This window comes from Orycteropus afer, unplaced genomic scaffold (assembly GCF_000298275.1).
Source record: "Orycteropus afer afer isolate SDZICR_OR568_19922 unplaced genomic scaffold, OryAfe1.0 scaffold00644, whole genome shotgun sequence".
Taxonomy (NCBI): Eukaryota; Metazoa; Chordata; class Mammalia; order Tubulidentata; family Orycteropodidae; genus Orycteropus; species Orycteropus afer.
In genome coordinates, this window is record NW_006922231.1 from 1,103,167 (window position 1) to 1,126,889 (window position 23,723).

The 23,723-nt window shown below is 39.3% G+C and overlaps 1 protein-coding gene across 1 annotated transcript in view; it reads right to left on the reverse strand.

Moving 5' to 3' along the window:
• The window catches only part of GRM3 (glutamate metabotropic receptor 3), an 87,882-nt gene extending 65,818 nt beyond the window's left edge, over nucleotides 1-22,064 (reverse strand). Inside the window, exons 1-2 of the mRNA XM_007956631.2 lie at nucleotides 21,597-22,064; nucleotides 3,197-4,052 (exon numbers count right to left, since the gene is read on the reverse strand). Coding sequence (XP_007954822.1) covers nucleotides 3,197-4,052; nucleotides 21,597-22,064 — 1,324 coding nt within the window. The remainder of the gene's footprint in view (nucleotides 1-3,196; nucleotides 4,053-21,596) is intronic.
• Nucleotides 22,065-23,723: the final 1,659 nt, after the last annotated feature.

The following is a 23,723-nucleotide window of genomic DNA, read 5'->3' on the forward strand; positions in this document are numbered from 1 at the left end:
ATTAGGTTACTGTAATACTGTAAGGTCAAAAAGGAGCTCTGGTGGCACAGTGCCTAAGGCATTTGACTTTTAACCAGAAGTCTGGTGGTTCAAACCCAGCAGCCACTCCTCATAAGGAAGACTGGGCAATCTACTTCTTTAAAGATTTACTGCCTTGGTAACCCAAAAGGGGTTGCTATGAGTCGGAATTGACTCGATGGCAGTGAATCTGGTTTTTTTTTGATAAGTTCAAAATTGCATTCTATTCCATTGGTTTGTTTATTTATGTATTTATATTTTCCTACCAGCAGAGTGCTAGATTCTTATAGTCAATTCTCCCATTAATTTTTTTAATGTACATATTTAGCTAATTAATCATCTTGATACCCTCTCATAGTAATGTGTTTTCTTGTCCAGTTCTCTCTGCTAAGAAATGTTTATGCTGTGGCTGTTCTAAATTCCCTCTCTTTTCTGTAGCTTAAATGCATTTTCTGCCCTCCTGCTCTTCAGAGATGGAGAATGACTGGTAATGTCTGACAAATTGAGAAGGCTAAAATAGCACTTTGTATTTAGATCTGCACAGTCAAACCAAATTGTAAAACAGAAACCTGTGATTGCACAAGACAGGCAAAAAGAAAATACTTTTGTTTCATTTATTCAAACAATGGCCTTATTTCTCCACTTTTCTTTGTCACTTAAGACTCAACAGTCAGTGGAATAAAAAAAAAAAGTTCTGTTACATAAAACACTTCACAAGGGCTCTATGAAATCTAATAGTTTCCTTTATTTTAGCTGCTCATGTGTGGACATATTTGCATATTCATATTTTAAGGAGTTAGGAATGAACTAGAATAGCAAAGTTAATTAATAGATGTTGTAGTTAATTAATAGATGTTGTGAATAAGGGTAAATGATTATTGAAGAGTAGTCTGAAGTGGGGCGTGTGTTAATATATCTTATTCATCTTTAAGAATTAAACGCACTGTGGGTGCTGTTTACAGGTAACTGATCATTTGTTTTTAGAGTAAAAATATTCAATAGGACTCAAATACTTTAACCATTCTTTTTTTTTTTTTTTTAACTGACTCTAGAATCCATTCTTATTTTCTGAAGATGTCAGTGGGAACTGATCTGGGATTTTGAGATGAATGCTGACTGGTTATTATTTTTACATGTTTTTGTTTCTTCTATATGGAATACACCTGTGGGAATACAAGGCACAAAAAGTTTAATCTTCACCACTTTCAATAGTCAGTAGTAGGAGGTGGTTATCCATGGATGAATAGAGGGCAACATCGATATAACTGTTTTCCATTACTTTTCACCTCTGTTGGGGGGATGAAGGAAAAAGGATGTGCAAAAATGAAGGCTGGTAATATTTGTGCTTATTTTCAAGGCTGGTTTAGAAGTTAGAATTCTGGAATAGGAGCCAATGGTCATGGGTTCCTCTCTAACTGCTACCAGGCCATTTGACTTCTGAAGAACCACCAATAAGGAAAATGTGAGAACTGCTACTTGATCCAAATAGTATGGGTTGAGTGTATGAATTTTAGGTCTTAGATAATAAGTTAATTGAAAAATACTGTGCAAACTAGAATGATGCCCCAGTGGTATGGGAGATTATTAGCAATTTAGGTGAATGAAAGCATTTTACCATTATGTTTTTGGCATCAATGATCTTTTGTGACCAATAATACTACTTACTTTTTATGGTTTAAGGAGCTCTGGAAGGTGCTGTGGTTAAGGTATTGTGGTTAAGGCTGCTAATCAAAAGTTTGGTGGTTTGCACCTACCGCTCCATGGGAGAAAGATGATGCAGTCTGCTTCTGTAAAGATTTACAGCCTTGGAAACCCTATGGGACAGTTTTACTCTGTCCTACAAGGCCACTATGAGTTGGAATCAACTTGATGGCAATGGGTTTGGTTGGTTTGGTTTTTACAGTTTGGGATTAAGCTGTAGTCCCCAGAACCATTACTTTCATGAGTGTACCTTAGTTGACATTGTAAACTTCAAGAATTTGTGCTTTTCATGTTAGTAATTCACTTAAATGGATTACCATAGTTAGAAATATTTAAACAGTATTTAGAAATAATTGAGAGACAGCAAATCCACTTTGAATACACCTTTAAGTGTTCATTACTGTATTAGAATTGTTTCCACCAGTCTTCAAGTTGCTTATACTCAGGCTCACAGAAAAACAGAAAAAGCGTCATTTCTTAATCTGCAAAAAATCTACAACCCTTAATACCTTTATAGAAATGTTTCTGTATAGCAGAAGCAATAAACTTAAATTCCTGGAAATCACCACAGTCTGAGTATTTTTCCCTTTTATCCCCATCAGGCTCAGGGAAAGCAGTGCCTTTTTTCTCCCATCTACCGTGAAAGTTACGCGATTCTTTTGCTCAAATCACCCACAAGGCAGGCTTGGCAGTTGATGTTCCTTAGACAGTCACTAATTTTGCTAAAGAAGATTCAATGCCTGTACTGCATGTGTCATATTTTGCAGCCAACAACAATAAAGAGAGCAAATGTAGCATGGCCCACACTTGGACACTACCACAGTGGGGCCATTGGGCCAGTCTAGGGAGCCTTTCGTTTTCAGAGTGTACCAGCCAAGATAGTCATTCAAAAATTAGTAAGAACGTCCAAGAGCCATCCTATTGTATCTTGGAGCATTTGTTTAATAGTTTGAATCTTTTCTTATGGCTCAGAAACAATGGTTTCTGGGTTGGGAACAGACGCATTTGATTCCTGTGGCTATATATATTTGATACACATACATGCACAGGTTTATTTATTCATTTTAGGGATACATATATATTTGGGGGATAATTTTTTTTTTTTTTGGCTTATATAGCCCCCAAGTATATGTATGTGTGTGTGTGTGTGTGTGTGTATTCATTTGTATCATAATAAAAACCAAGCGCACTGCCATTAAGTCAGATCCAAATCATAGCAACCGCTCCTTGGGTTTCTGAGGTGGTATCACTATGGAAGTAGATTGCCCAACCTTAAAATATATTTAGAGATATCAGTGGAAGTAATCTGGGATTTTGAGATGAGTGCAAATTGGTGCAAAAATGCTGGCAGGTAATTTTTGTGCTTATATTCAAGGCTGGCTTAGGGCTTAGCATTCTGGCATAGGAGAAAATAGTATATATATATTTCCACCCGCTTCGTTTGCATTATAGAAGATGGTTAAGGCTGGTGGCTTACCTGTGAAGTTGATTTTCAGCAAATAATCCTTGTACAACTTCTTCCCGTCCAGAATCTTCATAGCATCGCAGAGCTTGGTGGTGTTGGGACAGAGAGTCCGTTGCATTTTGTGCAGGGCGTGGGCCATGGCGTACACAGCATTCACCACAAACATGATCTTGGATTCTTGCTCGTAGTTGCTGCTGTCGATGGCCAGGTGCTTGTCGCAGGCGTGCCGGTGGTTCCGCTTGCCCTGGAGGCTGCACTGGAACTTCTGCTCCCAGAAGTCCCGGAACCAGGGGTTGCGGTGGTTATTGTAGGGGTTGAGGCTCTGGAAGTAGCGGTCGAACTGGCGGATGGGCTGCGAGGCCAGCTCCAGGGTGATGGCGCCATATGCCACATGTTCATTGCCCTTGACAATGCTCTCCTGCGCGCCCCAGCCGTCGCTGGCCACCCAGGTGAAGGAGGCGTTGGCACGGCTGGCTGCAGCGATGAGCTCCCGGGAGTCATCGCTGCGCATGAAGAGGACCACGACGCGCGCATTGGGCTTCTGCAGCAGTTCGCGGATCACGCTGTCGTAGGACTTGCGGATGTTGGAGCGGCCCACCTTCTCCGAAGTGGCGATGCAAATGTTACGCAGGCGGGCTTCCTGCTCAAACGCCTCGATCCCGGTTTCCCCGTAGTCCCCCTCCGAGGCAACGGTGGACACGTAGGTCCAGTTGAAGTAGCGTAAGATCTCAGCCATGGCTTTGGCCTGGTAGAAGTCGGGGGGCACTGTCCTGGCAAAGTAATCGTAGCGCGACTTGTCACTGAGTTTGGCGCTGGTGGACGCGTAGCTTATCTGAGGGATCTGGAAGAGCCGTAGCAGGTTTGCCACCTGGGGGAAGGAGAAAGGAAGTATTCTTTTTCAGAAACTCAGAGGCAAAGGACCTTACACCTAGCTCCTGTTTCTGGATAGTTTTTCTTGAGATACTTCCTTGGGGACTATATTTTGACTATTTGGGAGCAGGTTGCAGCTGGTTGCTCTGGCAAAGGGCATTGTAGAGAAATAAGGGCACCCCTCACTCCCTTCTAAAATTTATGCTAGACCTTGAACTGAGACAAATCCAGTTCAGTTGTCCATAATGAGGTGACTTTCTTGGTGAGTTGGGGTCCAGTATAGCTTAGGCAAATAATGAACCACAGTTAATTGGCCAAACTCAGTCTTTAGACTATTTGGCTGCACTCTAGGAAGAGCCTGGGTGTTACCTGATTCCCACTTCCTCCTCTTTTGTTAACAATGGCAATCTCTGAAAGCATTTATTGGGAACCTGTATGCCACATGGACAGTCCAAATTAGACACTTACTATCTTTGTTGTTGTTGTTATGTGCCCTGAAGTCAGACCTAACTCCTAGCGACCCCTCCTTAGGCTTCCGAATTGGTATCACTGGAAGTAGATTGCCCAACCTTTCTTCTGTGGAGTGACTGGTGGGATTGAACCACCAGCCTTCTGGTTGGCAGTCACCTGCCTTAGGCCCAATGCTACCAGAGCTCCTATTATCTAGGTTAAGGAAAAAAAAAAAAAGCCAAAAACAAAACAAACCCATAAATTCTATTTGGTCCACCCCAAACTTTAGGCATGTAGCTGTCTAAACTCCTGAAAAGCTTGACTAACATTTTCTATTTTTCTCTCTCTTTTTTAATATTTGTTTTTTCTTTCTTGGACTACATGAAATGTTACCACCACAAACGCTATTCTTATGGTATTTTTGATTCAAAATCTAAAAAGGATGTATTGAGAAACTTTTTAAGAAAGAACCACCTACTTGAAAATGTTCATGATTCAAAATTTAAAATTTATTTAATTGCCCCTGTTTCACTGTTTTTATTTACTATAGCATAAACATAGGAAAGTGAAATCAGTTTTTCAAGGAGCATTTTGTGCATAATTAACAGTATTTGCATAACTATATTTATAAATATCTAACCAGATTATATATATATCGAATGATAAATTTGTTTTTATTTTTCCTGGCTACCTCAAATATCTGAAAATATCTATCTCTATATTGACTTTAGTTAGATTATATAATGTACTAAGTGCACTTTAATTAGAAGCACACTGAATATTCCAATTCTAATTCAGAGTACTTTGAAATTTCCCTTCTGGAAATTGCAGTTTCAGGTTTATATTTGACATGTAGGAAGCACAGCTTGAGACAGGCAGCTGTTAGCAAAGAGCACAAGCAACATAAGACAACTGACATCTGAGTCCTAATTAATCATCATTTCATCTGGCAATGACACCAGCAGCCAAGTTCATACACAGACACACAGCATGTTCTTGGAGATCTGGCCTGCTATTAAAACCAACACTTGATGTAGTCCAGAGCTACCAAAAAATGTTTTCTATAATCTTTTTGAATCCTGGTGCCTCTCACTTAACCACAAGTGGAACAGCTAGCAATTCTGGCACTTAACATATGATGTAATACAAATTTAGAACCCAAATCTTTTTTGTGTCTGGTAAAGACTTTTTATATTCTAAGATATGTGGTTTTGAGGGAATGGGAATGATTGGATGAAGTCTAGATAGAAAAGTCTCTCTCTTCTTTTCTCAGGACCAGGAGACCCTGGCCTTTACTGAGTCATTTGAACCTAAAAGTGTTGCTTGTTTACTCATCCTGATTGAAACTGAAGTGGCACTGAACTGGTACTATCATTACTTCTGAAATGAATGCTTGTCTTTGAGTGGATTTATGTGCCATGGCAGCGCTGGTGATAAGAGCCCTGTCTGCTGTGCACAGGCTGGGCTCGATTACCGAATTTCTGGGTAGCACTGGAGACGCCGTCACTTCTTGATACTCTAATTTTCTCATCTTGAAGTTACATTCATCAGGCTCGGAACCCCTTAGGAAGACAGTAAATGAAAGGATCTGAAAAATGCCCAGAGACGTTATTTTCTGGCATCACATGGTGAAAGGATCCTAACCTGCTGAAACTTTCTTCTTCCAGAGGAGTGGAGGTAATGAGAAGCTGCTTAAGAAAAAAGTTTGTGTCTTTTGACTAATAGGATCCTGAGGTCTCATGTCTATGTCTCCAGGGGGTCTAGAAGAGTTTACAAACAAGGCAGACTACAAGGGAAGGACTAGACATAGAATGATAGCTCTGTGGAAAAGATTCTCTGCACCGGGAAAGGGGCACAATGAGCTGTTGCCTGTCTGGGAAGATGGTGGGCTAGAATGAAACAGTGGGTGTTTCTACTCATTTAAGGATACTTACAAAAATAAATAAATAAAAAGGATAGTTACATATTTGTGTATGTGTATTTAATGAGAAGACAACAACCTATTCTAGAAAAAGGAGGACATGTTTGTGAAGTAAAACATGAGAATGTAAAAGTAATAAGGAAATAAATATGATAGTATCCCCTATCTTGCCTTTCTTGGCCCCTCACTTCAGGCTGACTGTGTGTCCATTCTCTGAGCCTCTTCCACTCCTTTATGTATTTCTGCAATGATACTAAGCAAAGTGTGTGGTGATTTCTAAGTCATTCACTAATTCCTCCACTGAAGCAAAACATTTTAAGGGCAGGGAATATGCCTCATTGAGCTCTGTATTCCCAATGTCAAGTAGAAGGTGCTCCACAGTGTTTGTTAAAGGAATGAATTGATAGTTTCCTGCTCTACAATGCACCCTTTTCTATTACAAGGATAGACTTCCGTGCAAAACAAAAATCTGGCTACTGACAGGGCGTGTCACGCTACTCTGAAACACTAATACATAATTTGCTGCACAATGTGGGTCCTGTACTAATCAGATCTCAAAATGAAGTGACCTTGCGCCAGAGAATTGATTTAGATTTCTAGAAATCAGCAGCCAAGATTTCCATACAATTAAAACCAATTTCTCCAAATCATCACTCTGTAACTGTGAGTATACAAAACTGGAAGGAAGTCAATATTATACCAATTGGATCTAGCTATTGAATCAATTCCCTTAAGGCTATAAAATGGCCTTTTTGTTTTAAGGAAAAACAAATAAGGACCTTATACTTAAAGCTTTAGTACTCAAACTACTTGGTAGGTAGGTTTTATGAAGGTAGGTGTTATGGATTAAGGATTATGTTCTCCAAAAATATGTGTTGAACTCTTAACACCTATACCTATAAATATGGTCCTGTTTGGAAACAGGGTTTTTCTTTTGTTATGTTAATGACACCATACCAGTGTGGGAGGATCCTAAACCTAATCACTTTGAGTTGTAGAAAGAGCAGAATAGATGCAGAGACACACACAGGAGGAAGAGGAAGACAGATGATGGAGACAGATGCATACCACAAGCCCAGAAACTCCAGGATTACTGAAAGCTACTAGAAGCTGAAATAGACAAGAGGGAGATTTCCCTGGAATTCAGGCCACACCTTGAATTCATACTGTTAGCATCCTGAACTGTGAGAAAAGAATTTTCTGTTCTTTCAAGCCACCCACTTGTGGTATTTCTGTTATGGTAGACTAGGGAGCTCTGGTAGCATAGTGGCTAAGACACTTGCCTGCTAACCAGACGGCTGGTGGTTCAAACCCACCAGCCACTCCTCGGAAGGAAGGTTGGGCAATCCTACTTCCGTAGTGATACTGCCTCGGAAACCCAAGGAGGGGTCGCTATGAGTCGGGGCCGACTCGACGGCACAGAACAACAACAACAACAACAGGTAACAAAGACAACAGGCTTCACCAAAGGAACTCGTATGAAGGGCTGCTGGTAAGATTATGTTTTCTGGAGACAAATGCATTATGTACAAGACACATAGCAACCACACACTCAGAGGTTACATCAGTTGCTAAAATGTTATTAGTCTTGCTTTGGGAATTCTATAAAACTTTAACTTTCTCACCATCAATAGCTGATTATGGAGTGACCCTACTGTAGACATCCAAATCATCCTTATTCCCTGATGGGAATTTTGAGTTAAAAATCAATTTATTTGGAAGTCTCTCTCTCTCTCTTTCTCTCTCTCTCTCTCTCTTTTAGCACATCATGAGAATGTTTCCTTTTAGGATTTCATGTATCCTGCATCATTCTATTGATGCTCTGATCATGGGAGCAAAAGAGTATAGAGTATAGAAAAGATCTCAGGTAGCCCACTATTATTTTGATGTTCTGAAAAAAGAGAATGTAAATAGGAAATTTCAGAGTCACTTTGTGAGTTTCCACATCAATGCTGTGGTCACTATCCCCACTCTGGAGAGAGCACATGATACCTATGATGTACTTACATCAAACGTGAGCTCTGTTCTTTTTGTGGTGACACAATGCCAAATAAATTTTCAATAGAAGTCAAAAAGGACTATGCAAGTTCACAGTCTACCAGAAATAAGTTTCCCACTATGTGACTTCTGTCATGAGGATATTTTCAAAACTTTCAACGATACTGGCTTCTGAGTCTTAATTGCTTTAAAGACTGAGTTTACATTCAAGTGAACAATACCTGGTTGTGATATGGACGTATGCTTAGCTAAGAAGATCTGGTGTCATGGTGATTAAAGCACTTTTTTGTTAACCAAAAAAAGTTGGTTTGAACTCACCAGCTGCTCTGCAGCTGCTTCCCTAAAGACTTACAGCCTTGGAAACCCTAATGGGGCAGTTCTACTCTGTCCTATAGGGTTGCTATGAGTCAGAATCAACTTGACAGCAGTGGGTATGCTTAGTTACAAAAATTCCAGATGGCAAAGAGGCATCAAATGCTTATTTTCCAAGAACAATCCTATGCACAGAGCTGAACTATATACATTAAAAAACAAAAAACAAAAAACAAAAAACAAAAAAACTGTAGGAGACTCAATAATCACTTCTATGTCTTTGCCTTTGTGTTCCGTGCTGGTCACATCTCTCTTTGGGATACTTTTCTCAGAAAAAGCTATATCTTCAATTATTTTATCACATATGCAGTGCTGAATGCTTTGTTTAGTTCTTCCAGTTAAATGCTTATATGTAAGGCTGGAAGCAAACCACTGGTGCTGACACTTTGGACTAAATGCTACCTCACAGCTCAGGTTATAACAATATAGCAAATTCTAGAAGTTGCAATGTTAAGAGACCTCAGTGACCTTCCTATTCAGATTGATCAAGTTACACTATTAGCGTACAAAATCCCAGATTAGCTCATATTTTAAACTAGAACTGGAGGTGGTATATAGTTGAGAAATTGCCTGAGGAATTCAAGCTGTTCACATCACATGAATTATCTGCCCATAAAGGTTGCCAATCATATTGTTATTCCAGAAAGGATTACTCATGTAAAAGAAATTTATTTTATATTTTTGCCACACTAACTACAGCACATCTGGGAATGTTTTGCATAAAATTAGTGACTGCAGCTCATGCCTGAGGGCCCAGGACAAGTCTTGATTTAGGAAATCATATAATGGAGTACAGCATATTTCAGTTTACTCAGTACATTCTGCAGAAGTCACCAACACTTACATACAATAGTCCCAAAAGCTCTGGTCAATAATCCATCACTATTGCCATTTCTATTCAACAGCATTAGGAGTCAGTCCTAACAATTTTGCATTGATATTCCAGACAGAGGACACCTTATCATGGCAGAAATATTCATAAATAGCTCAAAGAAATCATAACTTTCACCTTAACCCTCTCTTGGAATCCTTGCACTCAACACTTGTGTTTGTAACCCAGGTCATCTGACACTCATTTTCTTTATTTGAGACTAAGGGACTTTATCCATTTTGGCATTTTTGTATCTCATCATTGGGGCTGGAATTATATGCAGACCACAGAGGATTCCTTGGTTCACATTATTTCAGCAGACCAGTAATGTACGAGATGTCAGGTTTCTCATCATCAAAATGCCACTTCACATTCAACAAGTACCTGACTTGCTGCCTTACGCACAAGGCACTGTCTCAGGAATAACTCTGATTGTTTCCACACAGATTTAGCAGCACTTACAAGACTATCAAGAAGGAATTTTGCCCACTGATATGTCTGCATCTGCTCTCTGCTCCCTTTTTCCTCATGAGTTAAGTTTCAAGAGCAATCACGGAACTGAACTGGTCTGAGTTCCAGTCGCTGACAATGGGATCAAAATGCCTGTGTCATATCTGGTCTGGAGTACATTTGTATTTGCTGGCAACACCTGCAAAAGCATGACTCCCAGGGTGACTTGATAGCAAAAGACATGTTAGAAATATTTCTTCTAGCACCTGGGATATTTATTTTCAGCAGTGCCTCTTGAGGTTTAATAGAGCCACAAGTTAAACAAAACAAAACAAAAAATATTTTTTTCCGTAGCTCCTGAGGTCACCTGTATAACTATAACATAGCAGAGATACCTTTATCAATTAAAAAAAAAAAAATGCATTCCTTATCCTAGTTGGTTTTTAAATAGAGGTTAAAAAGCATTGGGTACATCTGGGGCAGGTGAGGGCTATAGCCTAATTTTTTTGTTGTTGTTGTTTTTAATGATTATTATTATTAATTCTGAGATCCTGTGACAATAATTTAGGACAGAGGAATACAGACCATTTATTTTAACAAACACAACTGTTTTATTCATAGTTTCCTTGTTAACTGCTCATTACTTCAACACGGGTGTAAAACTGTTCACTACGGATTAGTGGGGTTGGAAGAGAGAGAGATGTCAACCATACCTAGAAGCAGAAACTTTGATGTGGTGAAAAAAACCTGAAATTGTTCACTACAGATTAGTTAGTAAGCAGAAAGAAGCCTGTAATTACCTTGCTTATTGAGTAATCTGACATTTATGGGGGAATGGAGGGTCTGTGACTAGACTATAAAACATTTTATGTGTTATGCTAAGCCATTAACGATTTTCAATTAAGGAAATAACATGGCCAAAATTATGTTTTTTATGAACAGACTACAATGGATGACATCAACTTAAAAAGAAAGTCAGGCAAGAGGAAGCAAATGGAGAAAATACTCATTCTGATGTAAGCTGTGAGTTCTTTAAGTCCAGGGACTAGGTAACCCACATAACACCGCATAAGTAATAATAGGAAATGTCAAAATTGGGAGTTTAAAGGAAAGGATATCTGAGCCTATTTAAAACTATTTTATTTGGTTGTCACCAATTACTCAAGTACCTATGTTTTAATTTTGTTCTCCTCTCTATGTTATTATAGGTCACCTTGAATCTATCTTGGAAAGAGGCATAAATAACAATGGTAGTTAGAGACTGTAGAAAGACTGAAAACTCGCTGCCATCGAGTCCATTGCAACTCTTAGTGACCCGCTTTGGGTTTCCGAGGCGGTAAATCTTTACAGAAGTAGATTGCCCAGTCTTCCTTCCAAGGAGTGGCTGGTGGTTTTGAACTACCAGCCTTCTGGTTAGCAGTCAAATGCCTTAGGCACTATGTCACCAGAGCTCCTATAGAAAGGCTGAAGTACTTGTAAATTCCTAGAAGTATCTTAGAAAAGGTAACAACCAACTTTCTCCAGTGAGAGTCAGTTAAGTTGTTATGAGAACTCTTGAAATTCACTGGCTGGCACCAACCTATGTTGGTTGTTGCATTTCTTTAATGATATTTATGATATTTCTTAAAACTACTGTGTAAACATAGGTAGCATATGCTTAATGCATATATGTATTTTTTGATTTCAATGGGAAGTTACTTTTTTATAGAAACATTCTTAACAAACTGTAGATCCTGTGTTCAATCACATCTGTTTTTACATTAGGAGGGCTAATTGCTTGGTTTGTATTCCATGAGGCCTCATTGTGAACTTGAGGGCAGCCACCCAAATTGGAGGCACAGTGCCTGGAAGGAACCAAGCAGGCACTGGAATGCGTGCCCTGCAAATTCAGCTTTATTAATGATGGCAAATATCTCAATATGCTTCGCCATTCTGAGTGAATTCATGACCACTTGGCAAGAAATCTGGTCTATGTTTGGAATATAATTTTTGAAGACGTTGCTTTTCTTTATTTCCCCTTGTGTTGCAGTTCACTCTATTGGAATATAAAATCAAATAGCTGGCAAGAATCAAGGCTTTGTCACTAGTAACAGAGGGATTTCCATAATATACCAGGTGGCAATGTCAAAAATAGCGACACCACAATTTTAGTGTTCTAAGTCCCACTGATATACCGCCTGCAGTATCAATGTTAGTTTAGTGTCTAACTGCAGGTGTTTTGGGAACACTGTTCTTAAATTCCCAAAGTCCGCTAATTGGAAAAATACTCTTATGTTTTTTAGTGCATTTTTCCTAGAGCAGTAAAAAAAAGAACTTCTACTACATTAAATAGATGGACTTTCATTATTATAAACTGCTAAGAGTAGGCTCTTTCCGTATTAAAATATTGAGCCTTATAAGAATTGAAGGGACCTCTGGTGGCACAGTGGTTAAAGCATTCTGTTATTAACTAAAAGGGCAACAGTTTGAACCTACCAGTGACTCTCTTCTCCAGAGAAACATGAGGCAGTCTGATTCTATAAAGGGTTACAGCCTTGGAAACCCTATGGGACAGTTCTACTCTGTCCTATAGAGTTCCTAAGAGTCAGAATCAACTAAATGGCAGTGGGGTGGTTATTAATCTATAATCACACTATAATACACTTTCTGGTATCTGTGAGGGAGTTGTGGTGAAATAATGCCTAAGGCATTTGACTGCTAACCAGAAGGCTGGTGGTTCAAATCCACCAGCCACTCCTCGGAGGAAAGGTTGGGCAATCTACTTCCATAGTGATACTGCCTCAGAAACCCAAGGAGTGGTTGCCATGATTTGGATCCAACTCGTCGGCAGTGAGTTTTTGGTATCTGTGATGTCCATATTCTTTTTTCTCATTCTACAACCTTCATCATAGGCACGTGACCTGCAATATAAGCCTGGTTCATAGGCACGGTGCCATTCTTTGCCCTGTGAAAAGTGGTCCTGATGCCATCCCCTTATTTTTCACAAGAGTAGTATCTGAATAAAATACATTACAGAAGAGGAATTAATTAAGGAACAAATTAACCCCAAAGCAAAAGGTAAAAAATACGTTTGGTAAGAAATTTCTACGATGAAACTTGATGTTAACAAATGCGTTTGTTAATCGCTGTTGCTGTTGCCTCCTCACTGCTGTGAAGTCTTAGAACAATGTTGTCCCTTCTGAGAGGCAAGGAGGCAGGAGCAATGGAGGGAGGCTTCAAAACAATCAGCTTTTTGAGATTGCTTTAAAAAGAAAACTCTGGGAAGGAAATAATAAAAGATTCCATCTGAGGTAACTTCTGAGTCAGGTTTTTCTGAAGTTTAGACTATGTGAGGTGGTGACAGGGACAGCAGTGTAGGTGGCAAACTATGGGGATTCTAATGCTGATTCTGCTGCTTGTGAAGTGATAGAAAGTTGAACTGGGTGTTGGCCCTTTATGAGCCTTAGTTCTTTTTGGAACTATTCCTCCTGGGTTGGAGGTGTAGAAATTACAAAGAAAGGAGAGAAGGAAGAAAGAAAGAAAAAAGGGCTAACAGATGAGAGTATCTACTAAATTATTGAGTATTTATTGTTATGTGAGACACTATTTTTACTGTTTTTAATATATTTTCTGACTTAATTCCCATAATAACCTATTTTACTAAAAAAAGCTCACTGCTGTCAAGTTGCATCAGACTCATAGCAACCCTTCCTTAGGTCTCCGAGGCAGTATCACTATGGAAGTAGATTGCCCATTCTTCCTTCCGAGGAGTACCTGGTGGGTTTGAACAACCAGCCTTCTGGTTAACAGTCAAATGCCTTAGGCACTATGCCACCACAGCTCCCAATAACCTATTTTAGATGTGAGGAAAGACGGAATGAGGAATTAGACATGAGGAAAGATGGAATGAGGAATTTTATAAATTGCATTGTGTCCCCTTCAGAATGTATGTTGAAATCCTAACCCTTGCACCAATTAATGTGACCTTGTTTGGGAAAATAGGGTTTTCCTTTGCAGATGTTATCAGTTAAGCCAAAAATCATAGTGGAGTAGGGTAGGTCCTAATCCTAATTCCTTCAGTGTAGTGGTTGATAAAGAGATGGACAGACACAGAAACAGAGTCACACACAGAGGGAAAACAGACACCATGCATCTATAAGCAGCAAAGGAATGCCAAGGATTGCCAGCAGCCATCAGAAACAAGGAGAGAAACCTGGGACAATTCTCTCTCAGAAGGAAGCGACATGACCGATGCCCTGAATTCAAACTTCTAGCTTACAGAACTGTGAGAGATAAATTTTTATTCTTTCAAGCCACAGACTTTTTGGTATTTTGCTATGGAAGCCCTCGGGACCTAAGACAAGGAGTTAATTAAATTCTAGTCAGTTTGAATCCAGAGATTTTAATCACTGTGTTGAAATTTTTCAGGAGACACACTCTAAAAATGTATAGCTATGAATTAGCCTGCTATAATCTTTGTATTTGCAATATTAAGCTCCCTAAAAGCATTTTCCCCTACTTTCCTAGTGATAAGGAGCTCTGGTGGCACAGTGCCTAAGGCATTTGACTGCTGACCAGAAGGCTGGAGGTTCAAACCCACCAGGCACTCTGTACAAAGAAAGTGGAGCAATCTACTTCTGTGAAGATTTACAGCCTCAGAAACCAATGGGAGTCGTTACCAGTCAGAACTGACTCGATGGCAGTGGGTTTGATTTGGTTTGGTTCCTAGTGATAAGGAGTTCTGGTGGTACAGTGCCTAATGCATTTGACTGCTATCCAGAAGATTGCCTATTCAAACTCATCACCAGCCACTCCATGGAAGGAAGATGGGCAATCTACTTCTGGAAAGATTTACCACCTTGGAAACCCAGTGAGGGTGGCTATGAGTCAAAATAGACTTGATGGTAGTGGGTTGGTTTGGTTTTTGGTTTTCCTAGTGATAGAGACAGTAGGGTTAGAAAGATTAATAAATGGACTTCCAATGCTGTCACTGTGCTTTTCTTGGGGACAGGGCGATTCATTCTCTTTTGTGTTAGTTCCAAGTACAGAGTCTGGCATATAGTAGGCACTCTGCATATTCTTTGTGCACAGAGGATGTATAGAGTTGGGTTAGAGAAAGAACAAGAATTCTAACCACATCTGCAATGGCCTTGGGTGCCATTTTGAATTTCAGAGAGTCTTCTCTGGGATAGTTGATCTTGGGGAACTTAGACCTACTTTAGTCTAAGAACAAGTGAAATGGAACTTCTAGAGCTCTTTCAGATCCATCCATCTTTTGTGGCACATGTAGGCAGTAGAGGTGGAGAAGATGGGCATATCTTTGTCCCACCTTCTCACCTTGCTACTTCATCTGTCTTTCTCATCATAGGCAAATGTTTATTTCTCGGTTATGAACATCCATACTGATCTAGAATATGTGAGTCTTGGGTGTGGGTCCCAATCCAAGATTCATTTAGGTATTTTCAGCCTTTTGCACACGTAGCGGGTTATCATCCTGTTAACTCTTTCAGTTCATTCAAAATATATTTACTTTCAACATATTTACTTAGAGGCATCATTCTAAGTGTCAATATTACAAAGAACAAAAAGATGTGGTTCTTGAACTCAAAGAGCTTAGAATTTGGTGGGGAAAATAGATGTGCAAGATGAATAATTATATTTAATAATGTAGTAACAGTTATATATTTTTGTAGTAGAAACTTGAGGAAATCTTTTCAAAAGAGACAGAGGATAAGCTGAGAAATGAAGGAGAATAAGATTTGGCAAGGCAGGTAGGCAGGTAGAGGACATGATATTACAAGTGGAAGAAAAACTGTTTTCATTTTGTTTATGAAAGGCTGAAGATGTCATCCAGTAGGATATGAAAAAGCAACTTTCTCGTGAGACTTCAAAGGGAAGTGTACTTTTTACAGGAGCTCTGGTGGAGTAGTGCCTAAGGCATTTGACTGCTAAGCAGAAAGCTGGTGGTTCAAAACCACCAGCCACTCCTTGGAAGGAAGGTTGGACAATCTGCTTTCATAGTGATACTGCCTTGGAAACCCAAGGAGGGGTTGCTATGAGTAGGATCCGACTCAACGGCAGTGAATTAGTACTTTTTACACAGAGCTAAAATCTTTTTCCTGTTTACCTCCACTATTTTTTGCTTATTTTGTTATTCTTTGAGATCTTATGTAGTCAGTTAACACTCAGGTCTTACACATGCACCTGTTTTATGTATGCTTTGACATTTCCTAATTTCTTATATATGCCTCAGAGGTTGGATGTCTACTACTTTTGAATTTTATTTTATACTCTCTCCACTCACACAGTCTACACACAATAGTGTTCTTGCTGAACTTATATGTGCTTGATAAGTGTTTATTTTCTAATTGAAAAGGGGTGTTATATGAATGCCTGGTTGTAAAATGTAGCTAATTGAAAAGCTTGATTCACCAAATTAACACAATTACTATCATAATCAAGTCAAGTAACAATTGGCTGAATTTCTGCTTTAAAGTGATCTTGATAGAAAACAGCCTGTTATTTATTTTGCTTTGTGTTTTAGATACTTTCTTTGTAATCACTCATACCCTAATAGTAGAGTATCTTGTTGAGCAACATGTAATTATAAAATTAGAAAGGCTCTTGAATGAGTATAGTTCCATTACTAAAATAATGTTTCACTCTTTCAATTATATCTCTGTTAACACTGAGGCCAGCTTTTGCTTGAACACCTCCCGTGACAAAGGACTCGCTCACTCACATCCCCTCCTTCCAGGTTGTCTCTTTAACTTCTTAGAATTCTTCTTTATTTTGGCCCTAATTATGCCTTGCTCTAGATCAGTGGTGCACAGTGGAGGAAGAGATTTAACTTTGTCATTTGGCAATACATGGACATATTTTTTGGCAATTTACTAGAGATGCTGCTGCCATTAGTGGGTAGAGGCTGGAGATGCTAAGCACTTTACAGTGCACAGAGTTCCTCCCAAGAAAGAATGATTTGGCTAAAAATGTGGGTGATACTGAGGTTGAGAATCTCTGCTCTAGATTCAACTTATTTAACTACAGAAAAAGTATAAATTTTTCTGTTCGAGAGTCCATCAAGTACTTGAGTCAACTAACTAAGCAAAGGCCTTTGCACCCCCAAGTTTTCATTATTTTTCCAATCTCCTACAATAAAACTAGCAAATAATGTGTGACCTATCCTTAAGGCACTTAACTGCTAACCAGAAGGCTGGTGGTTGAAACCCACCAGCCACTCCTCGGAAGGAAGATGGGGCAATCTATTTCCGTAGTGATACCACCTTAGAAACCCAAGAGCGGTTGCTATGAGTCGGATCCAACTTGATGGCAGGAAGTTGTTTGTTTTTTATCCCCAAAGTATGTCAATTTAAAGAAGGAATCAATCTTGAAGAAGGGCAGTGGTTGATATAAATTGAGCAGTGATAGGCCACTTTAGTACTGTGGAATTTATGAAGAGGAGATATAATTACTGGTGTGCGCTATGTGCTCCTCCCCTCATACCACGTAGAGAAAAATCAGTGACCCAGCAAGGGATTTAATTTAAAGAGTTATGCTTCTCTGGCACATGAGGTAAGCAGTGCATGTCCAATTCCATGTCATGATAACCTATGTTATAATGACCATCTTCAATTCTTAGAGACTTCTGGGTTGTGGATGTTGCCAGAAATTTTGAAAAAGGGTCTGAGTACACCAGAGAGTGAAAAGTAAGGCCTCCCTAAGGCTCCCTGCTGCCATGTCTAGGAGCCCAACCCAAATCTCCATTTGCTGCTGAGCTCACTTTTACCCTCAGGGCCTAACCAATTAGTGGGTCAACTTATACCTAGCATGTTCCAGCTAAACTTTGTTCCAGCTAAGGAAGAAAAACTGAGGAAATGATACATCCTCTGAGCAGTGTTCAAGGAACATTTTGGCTGGATAACTCAGGAACTTTAATGACATTCTATTTGAAAAGCACAAGCATAAACACTGCTTCAAAACAAGTACCATGTAGGCAATTGCCAAGCTAAAGGCAACTGACCTGATTCTCTTCTCTAACATATACTTATTATTTTCCCTGAAGTAGGTGGATCGCAAACTTACAGAGAAAGCCCAATTCGGTCTTGATATGCTTTGAAAATAAACTTATTCACTGAAGTGTTTGACTAGACCCCATGTATATTTGCTAATAAAGTAGGATTTACAAAAGGGACCACCACAGAGTGGTTTCACTTACTTAATAAGAACGTTGGGAAAACAATTATCCAAGGCTTCATCAATGGTGATACAAGATTAACCCAGCAATCATTAAGAATTCTCCATCTTAAGCAGTTTTCCCTATCTGCAAACACTGCCTATTGTATGAACTAACACTGCAGGGGATATCTCCTCTGCTGACTTCCTGGAGAATTCTTCTCCTTCAGTGGGAGGATAAAGAAAGAAGAGGAAGCTGGAGAGAAAGCGCTTTGTGAAGCAATTGGGCTGATAAAGCAAGCCAGGCCAGAAACAGGGAGATTATAACGTCTAAACTGACCCAACCACAAAAGAGAGGATGCACAAATATCATTCTCTAAAGCTTGCTCTCTCAACAAGCAATTTTGTGTCTTAAAACTCTGGGCTCTGGCTTGGGGCTGAATGCTATAATGCTAGGTGTTTTTAAAACTATGTGGTGCATTCATATTAGTACGTTTCTTCTACAGCTTCACCTTCTTTTCCCCCTGCTCAGTTTAAGCAAAGATACTTTTCAGTAAACACACAGGGAGTCAAAAGTAGTTAAAAATGGATTGCAGTGTTGATTGACTTGCATGGATCTGTGTAGCTCCCAGCTGTACCCTGTCACCTGGGTTATGAGACACCAAGGTATAAGACCAAAATCACAGAAGCAGGAACAGGTAAGTTTGAGAGGCATCCAGGAAAATCTTCTCTCCTAAAATGTTCCCTTCCTTAGTGTGCACAAATGCCTTAAATTCACTATTCGGAATTAATTGCTAAAGATTAATTTTATCTATCTATTTATTTTTCGATTTCTCATTAAAAGACAGATTTTGTTTTGAAGGGATAATACATCTTCCTTCTTCAATATATGAAGCTGTAATATCTCTTTTCATTCATGATGCTAACTAGAAACAAGATCCTGTGGGGAATGGATCTTTGGAAGGGTGCCTGGGTGTCAGTGTATAAGACAAATGGCCCCACCTCCCAGCTCTACTTTGTCTTGGGCCATTGTGTGACCTACTCAGAGCCTGAGCAGTCTGGATACCTGGGGCCATGGAGGAGGGAGTGGAACCTCCCATCTCTTTCTCAGGCTCATCCCTTTACTTCTGTCAAGGTTTTTGTCTCCTTGCACATGGGCAAAAAAAAAAAAAAAAAAGAATCTATTTGCGTGGCATGGTTTGATAGTTACTTTGGATAAACTTGTTGCTGTCAAGTTGATTTTGACTCATGGCAACCTCATTTGTGAGAGCAGAACAGGGTTTTCTTAGTTGTAATCTTCACAGAAGCAGATCACCAGGTCTTCTTTATTCCATGGTACCACTGGATGGGTTTGAACTGTCAATCTTCAGGTTAGTAATTGAGTACAAACTCAATTGAGTTTGTACTACCCAGGGACCTAATAGGTAAAAAGATACTTACATATCTGTTGTAGAGTGTCACATATTATACTGGGGAAACCAATGGTCAGAAAAACATATACTTAATTCTTTATTAGTGATAGTATTGGGAATGGTATGAATATTTGTAAAATGATTGGCACTTATCTGGTGAAATTATTACTGAAGTATGACATATTCTTACTTCTCTTTTCTCAATAGCAAGTTCCATTTCTCCTGATCTAACTATAAAAATAGTGGCATAATTAACATATGCTTTAAGATGTGCAATATTTTCTATCTAGCTAATGAAGTCAAACGGTGTTTATGAAAAACCAATTATCTTAATTACTCATAATATGAGTGTATGCTCTAAAGAAGGAAAGAAATTTGAAATTGCTCATTTAGAACAATGCAGAGTTATACATGGAATTCTAAATGTCATGAAACTGAGATAGAGAAATAAGGTTATTCCAATGCCAGAGCCAATTTAAGTGGTTTGTGACATAAAGACAACATGAGTATAATATGGCTTCCTTTAGTGCTTGAGGCTTTGATTATAGCAACTCACTAGGACTCATAGTATATGACTCTTAGCATTATGGTCTTTTATTACATATTACATATTCTCTGCATACATGCATACATACGTTAGTGCTCTCAACAGAGAAAATATAAACTTCAATTAACGTAGCAATGATATGAGGTAGTCAAAGAGCACAAAAGAATTATGTGAGTTCTATTTCTTGGGCTATCTTATCTACTTATGGGATTTTTAATGAAACCAACCTTTCTAGTGGAAGGAAGGTTGGGCAATCTACTTCTGTAGTGATGTTGTTGTTGTTATTTGCCGTGGAGTCGGCCCCGACTCATAGCGACCCCTCCTTGGGTTTCCGAGGCAGATATCACTACGGAAGTAGGATTGCCCAACCTTCCTTCCGAGGAGTGGCTGGTGGGTTTGAGCTTCCTCTGTAGTGATACCGCCTCAGAAATCCAAGGAAGAGTTGCTATGCATCAGGTCTGACTTGACGGCACACAACAACAACCACCACCACCTTTCTAGGGATCAGGAAAATTGGAGAGCTGAACTAAATGAATCCTTAGTTTATTCTGTCCCTAATGACTCTGTAAGTGAGCACTGCAAAAGCCTGAAAAATCTGTTTCTCCTTTCCCTAACAAAATTATGAGAACCAATTATCAGCTTTTATCTAGCTAACACTGTGTGCTGATTCATTTTTTTTTCTTCTTCTTCTTTTTTTTTTTTAGTAGTAATTATCTGGCTTCTCTGCATACATTTTCAGGTTTTTTACCATGAGAAACTGTTATAATTTATCTGTGAATAAAGATTGTTTTAAAAAAATGAGGTATAACAAAATAGAGTTTAGTGATTGTGGTTGGTTGCTTCAATGACTTCTAAGTATTACTCTACCTTATATCCACACCCTTTGTCACGTAACTTGGTGAACTCATACTGTGGGAAAGACATACTGGGATGTTAGCAGAGGGAATGTAAATAGAAGTTTGGAACAGGCCTCTGTGGTTGACTTTGCACTCTCTTACATTGTTGCCAGCATTTGGAGAAGAACGTGAGAGGCAGGGCAGAACCATCCCCTGCTAACCTAGCCTTGATTATTCCACTCCAGCTGATCTGCAGTCTTGTAAACTTTAATAATAAATAATTGTTATTTTAAGCCATTCAGTTTTGGGATAGTTTTGTTATGCTGTAATATCTAACCAGTATGATTCTAAATAATTTTCATTGCTAGAGAAATATTATGTGTGTGAGCATATACTATAAAGTAGCCATAGAAATTAACAAATATATGTCAATATCTTCCATTGATGAAGTTATAGAGATATTCTCCTTTTGTTCCTTCAAGACATAAAAGCAAAGAGAAACAGTGCATTATGCATAGCATTGGTGAATCTTACCTGTATGGAAACACTGCTGTAAGAGCCTCCAATGACCCCTGCAATGAGTAGTGGGATATTTTCTTGAATGGCGTAGGATCCATCAGGACACATATACTCAGCTTCATCCACTTTAGTCAAAGACGCCCTGACAAATTCCAGTGATTGCTCTAACGCATAGGTATCCCTTGAACATGTATCCAAAATGTGAACACCCAACTTCACTCCTGGCAACAAGTAATTGTCTTTGTTGATTTCATCGATAGCAAACAACATGGCTTCCAGGCGTTGGATTCCTCGATCTTCATTGATTCGCCCACATTCTTCGGTTCCAGTGCCTTTTTCATTAATAGGAAATAGGCCCCCTAAAACCAGGTCACCTTCTATTTTAATCTCCCTCCTCAGAAAATTATGGTCCCCTAAAGAGAGTAAAAATCCCTTTGACAACAAAGCTAAGGTAACTACTTGAAATCTTGTCAACATCTTCATGAATCCCGTTTCTGTGCCTCTGGAAGAGATCAATGAATGGAGCCAATGCTGCCTGCTAATCTTCCTTTCTCATTTCCAAACTGGATCTTTGGCCTGTCCTTCAAATAAGGGAGGAACAGACTAACAGAGCCTGTCACCAAATTCCTAAAGAGATAAAAATTGTATGAACAAAAATGGTAAAGAAAGCAATAGTGATTACATTGATGGTCCCAATCAGATCTTTGATGGGATACTAAATCACCACATGCTGCACCAAACACTCTCCCACACACTTATTCTCATCCAGTCCTTACAACACACTGAAATGTAGGTATTAGTAGTCTCATTTCACAAAAATTGACACTAAGGACTGCAGAGGTGAAATGACTTGACAAAGTATACTTAGAATGGAGGTAGAGTTCAGATTCCAGGTTTTTCTAATGCCAAATCTAGCACTTTTTGTACTATTTACTTTGCAATTGGTAGGGCAGCAACTTGGATGTAAGTCTTTATGCTTTCTCTTTCAGCTATTTGAAAACTACTTCTTTTCATCAACTCTTCCTCTTTCTATTTGGAAACAAAACAAAACAAAATTGTAGCCCTGGCTTCATTTCTGAATGCCTGCTACCAAATCCTGCCTTTCCCTTCATAGGTGAGCTCTTCAAAAGAATCATCTCAGTATTCATTTTCTCTTATCCTAGATGTTCTCAGTCTACTGCAATCGAGACTCTGCCCTCCTATTCACAAAATGGCTCTGTAAAAAGCTACCACTGATCTACAGTCACTAAACCCAATAAATCAACTGTAGTCCTCATTTTACTTGACTTTATTGGAAACCGTGACTATTGTTTACCAAGTTTGTTGGTTTCGATTCTCAGTTTTCATTTCTAACCACATCTCAGTTTCTACTGCTAAGTAATCCCACCTCAATTTTTCCCATTTCCATACCTAGGCTAGTGCATCCATTTTCATGGTTTCAACCTCCACTTTCCAGACCCCTAGGTCAACTGCCTGCTAAACTGGCACCTCAAGGTCTACCTATTAAACTCTCTTTTGTCTCTTTGGATGGATCTTCTTTCTAACTGGGAGCTCTGGTGGCATAGTGCCTAAGGCATTTGACTGCTAACCAGAAGACTGACAGTTCAAAACCATCAGCCACTACTCGGAAGGAAAACTGGACTGGGCAGTCTACTTCTGTAGAGATAACACCTCAGAAACCCAAGGAGAGGTCCCTGTGAGTCAGAATTGACGCAACAGCAGTGAGTTTATTTTGTTTTTTTAGGTTTCTTTCTAACCAGGCTCTCAAGACAAAAATTTCAAGCATCCCCATTCCACCCCTTCCTACTTCTTTCCAATGAACCACAAAGCCCTGCAGAGTCTACCTGCTTCACATCTCCATGTTCTCTCTTATATCCCCACTGGGCTCTTGTCTCTAGCATAGCAGTAGTTTCCAAGATGCTCCTTGCTCTACTAAAATTTTTGAAATTTTTACTATTGTAAAACCTGAACAACTGTAAAGGAGCTCTGGTGGCATAGTGGATAAGGCATTTGATTGCTACCCAGAAGGTCAATGGTTCAAACCCACCAGCTGCTCAGCAGAAGGAAGACTGGGTGATCTACTTTCATAAAGACTTACAGTCTCAGAAACCCAATGGGGTTGCTATGAGTTAGAAACGACTC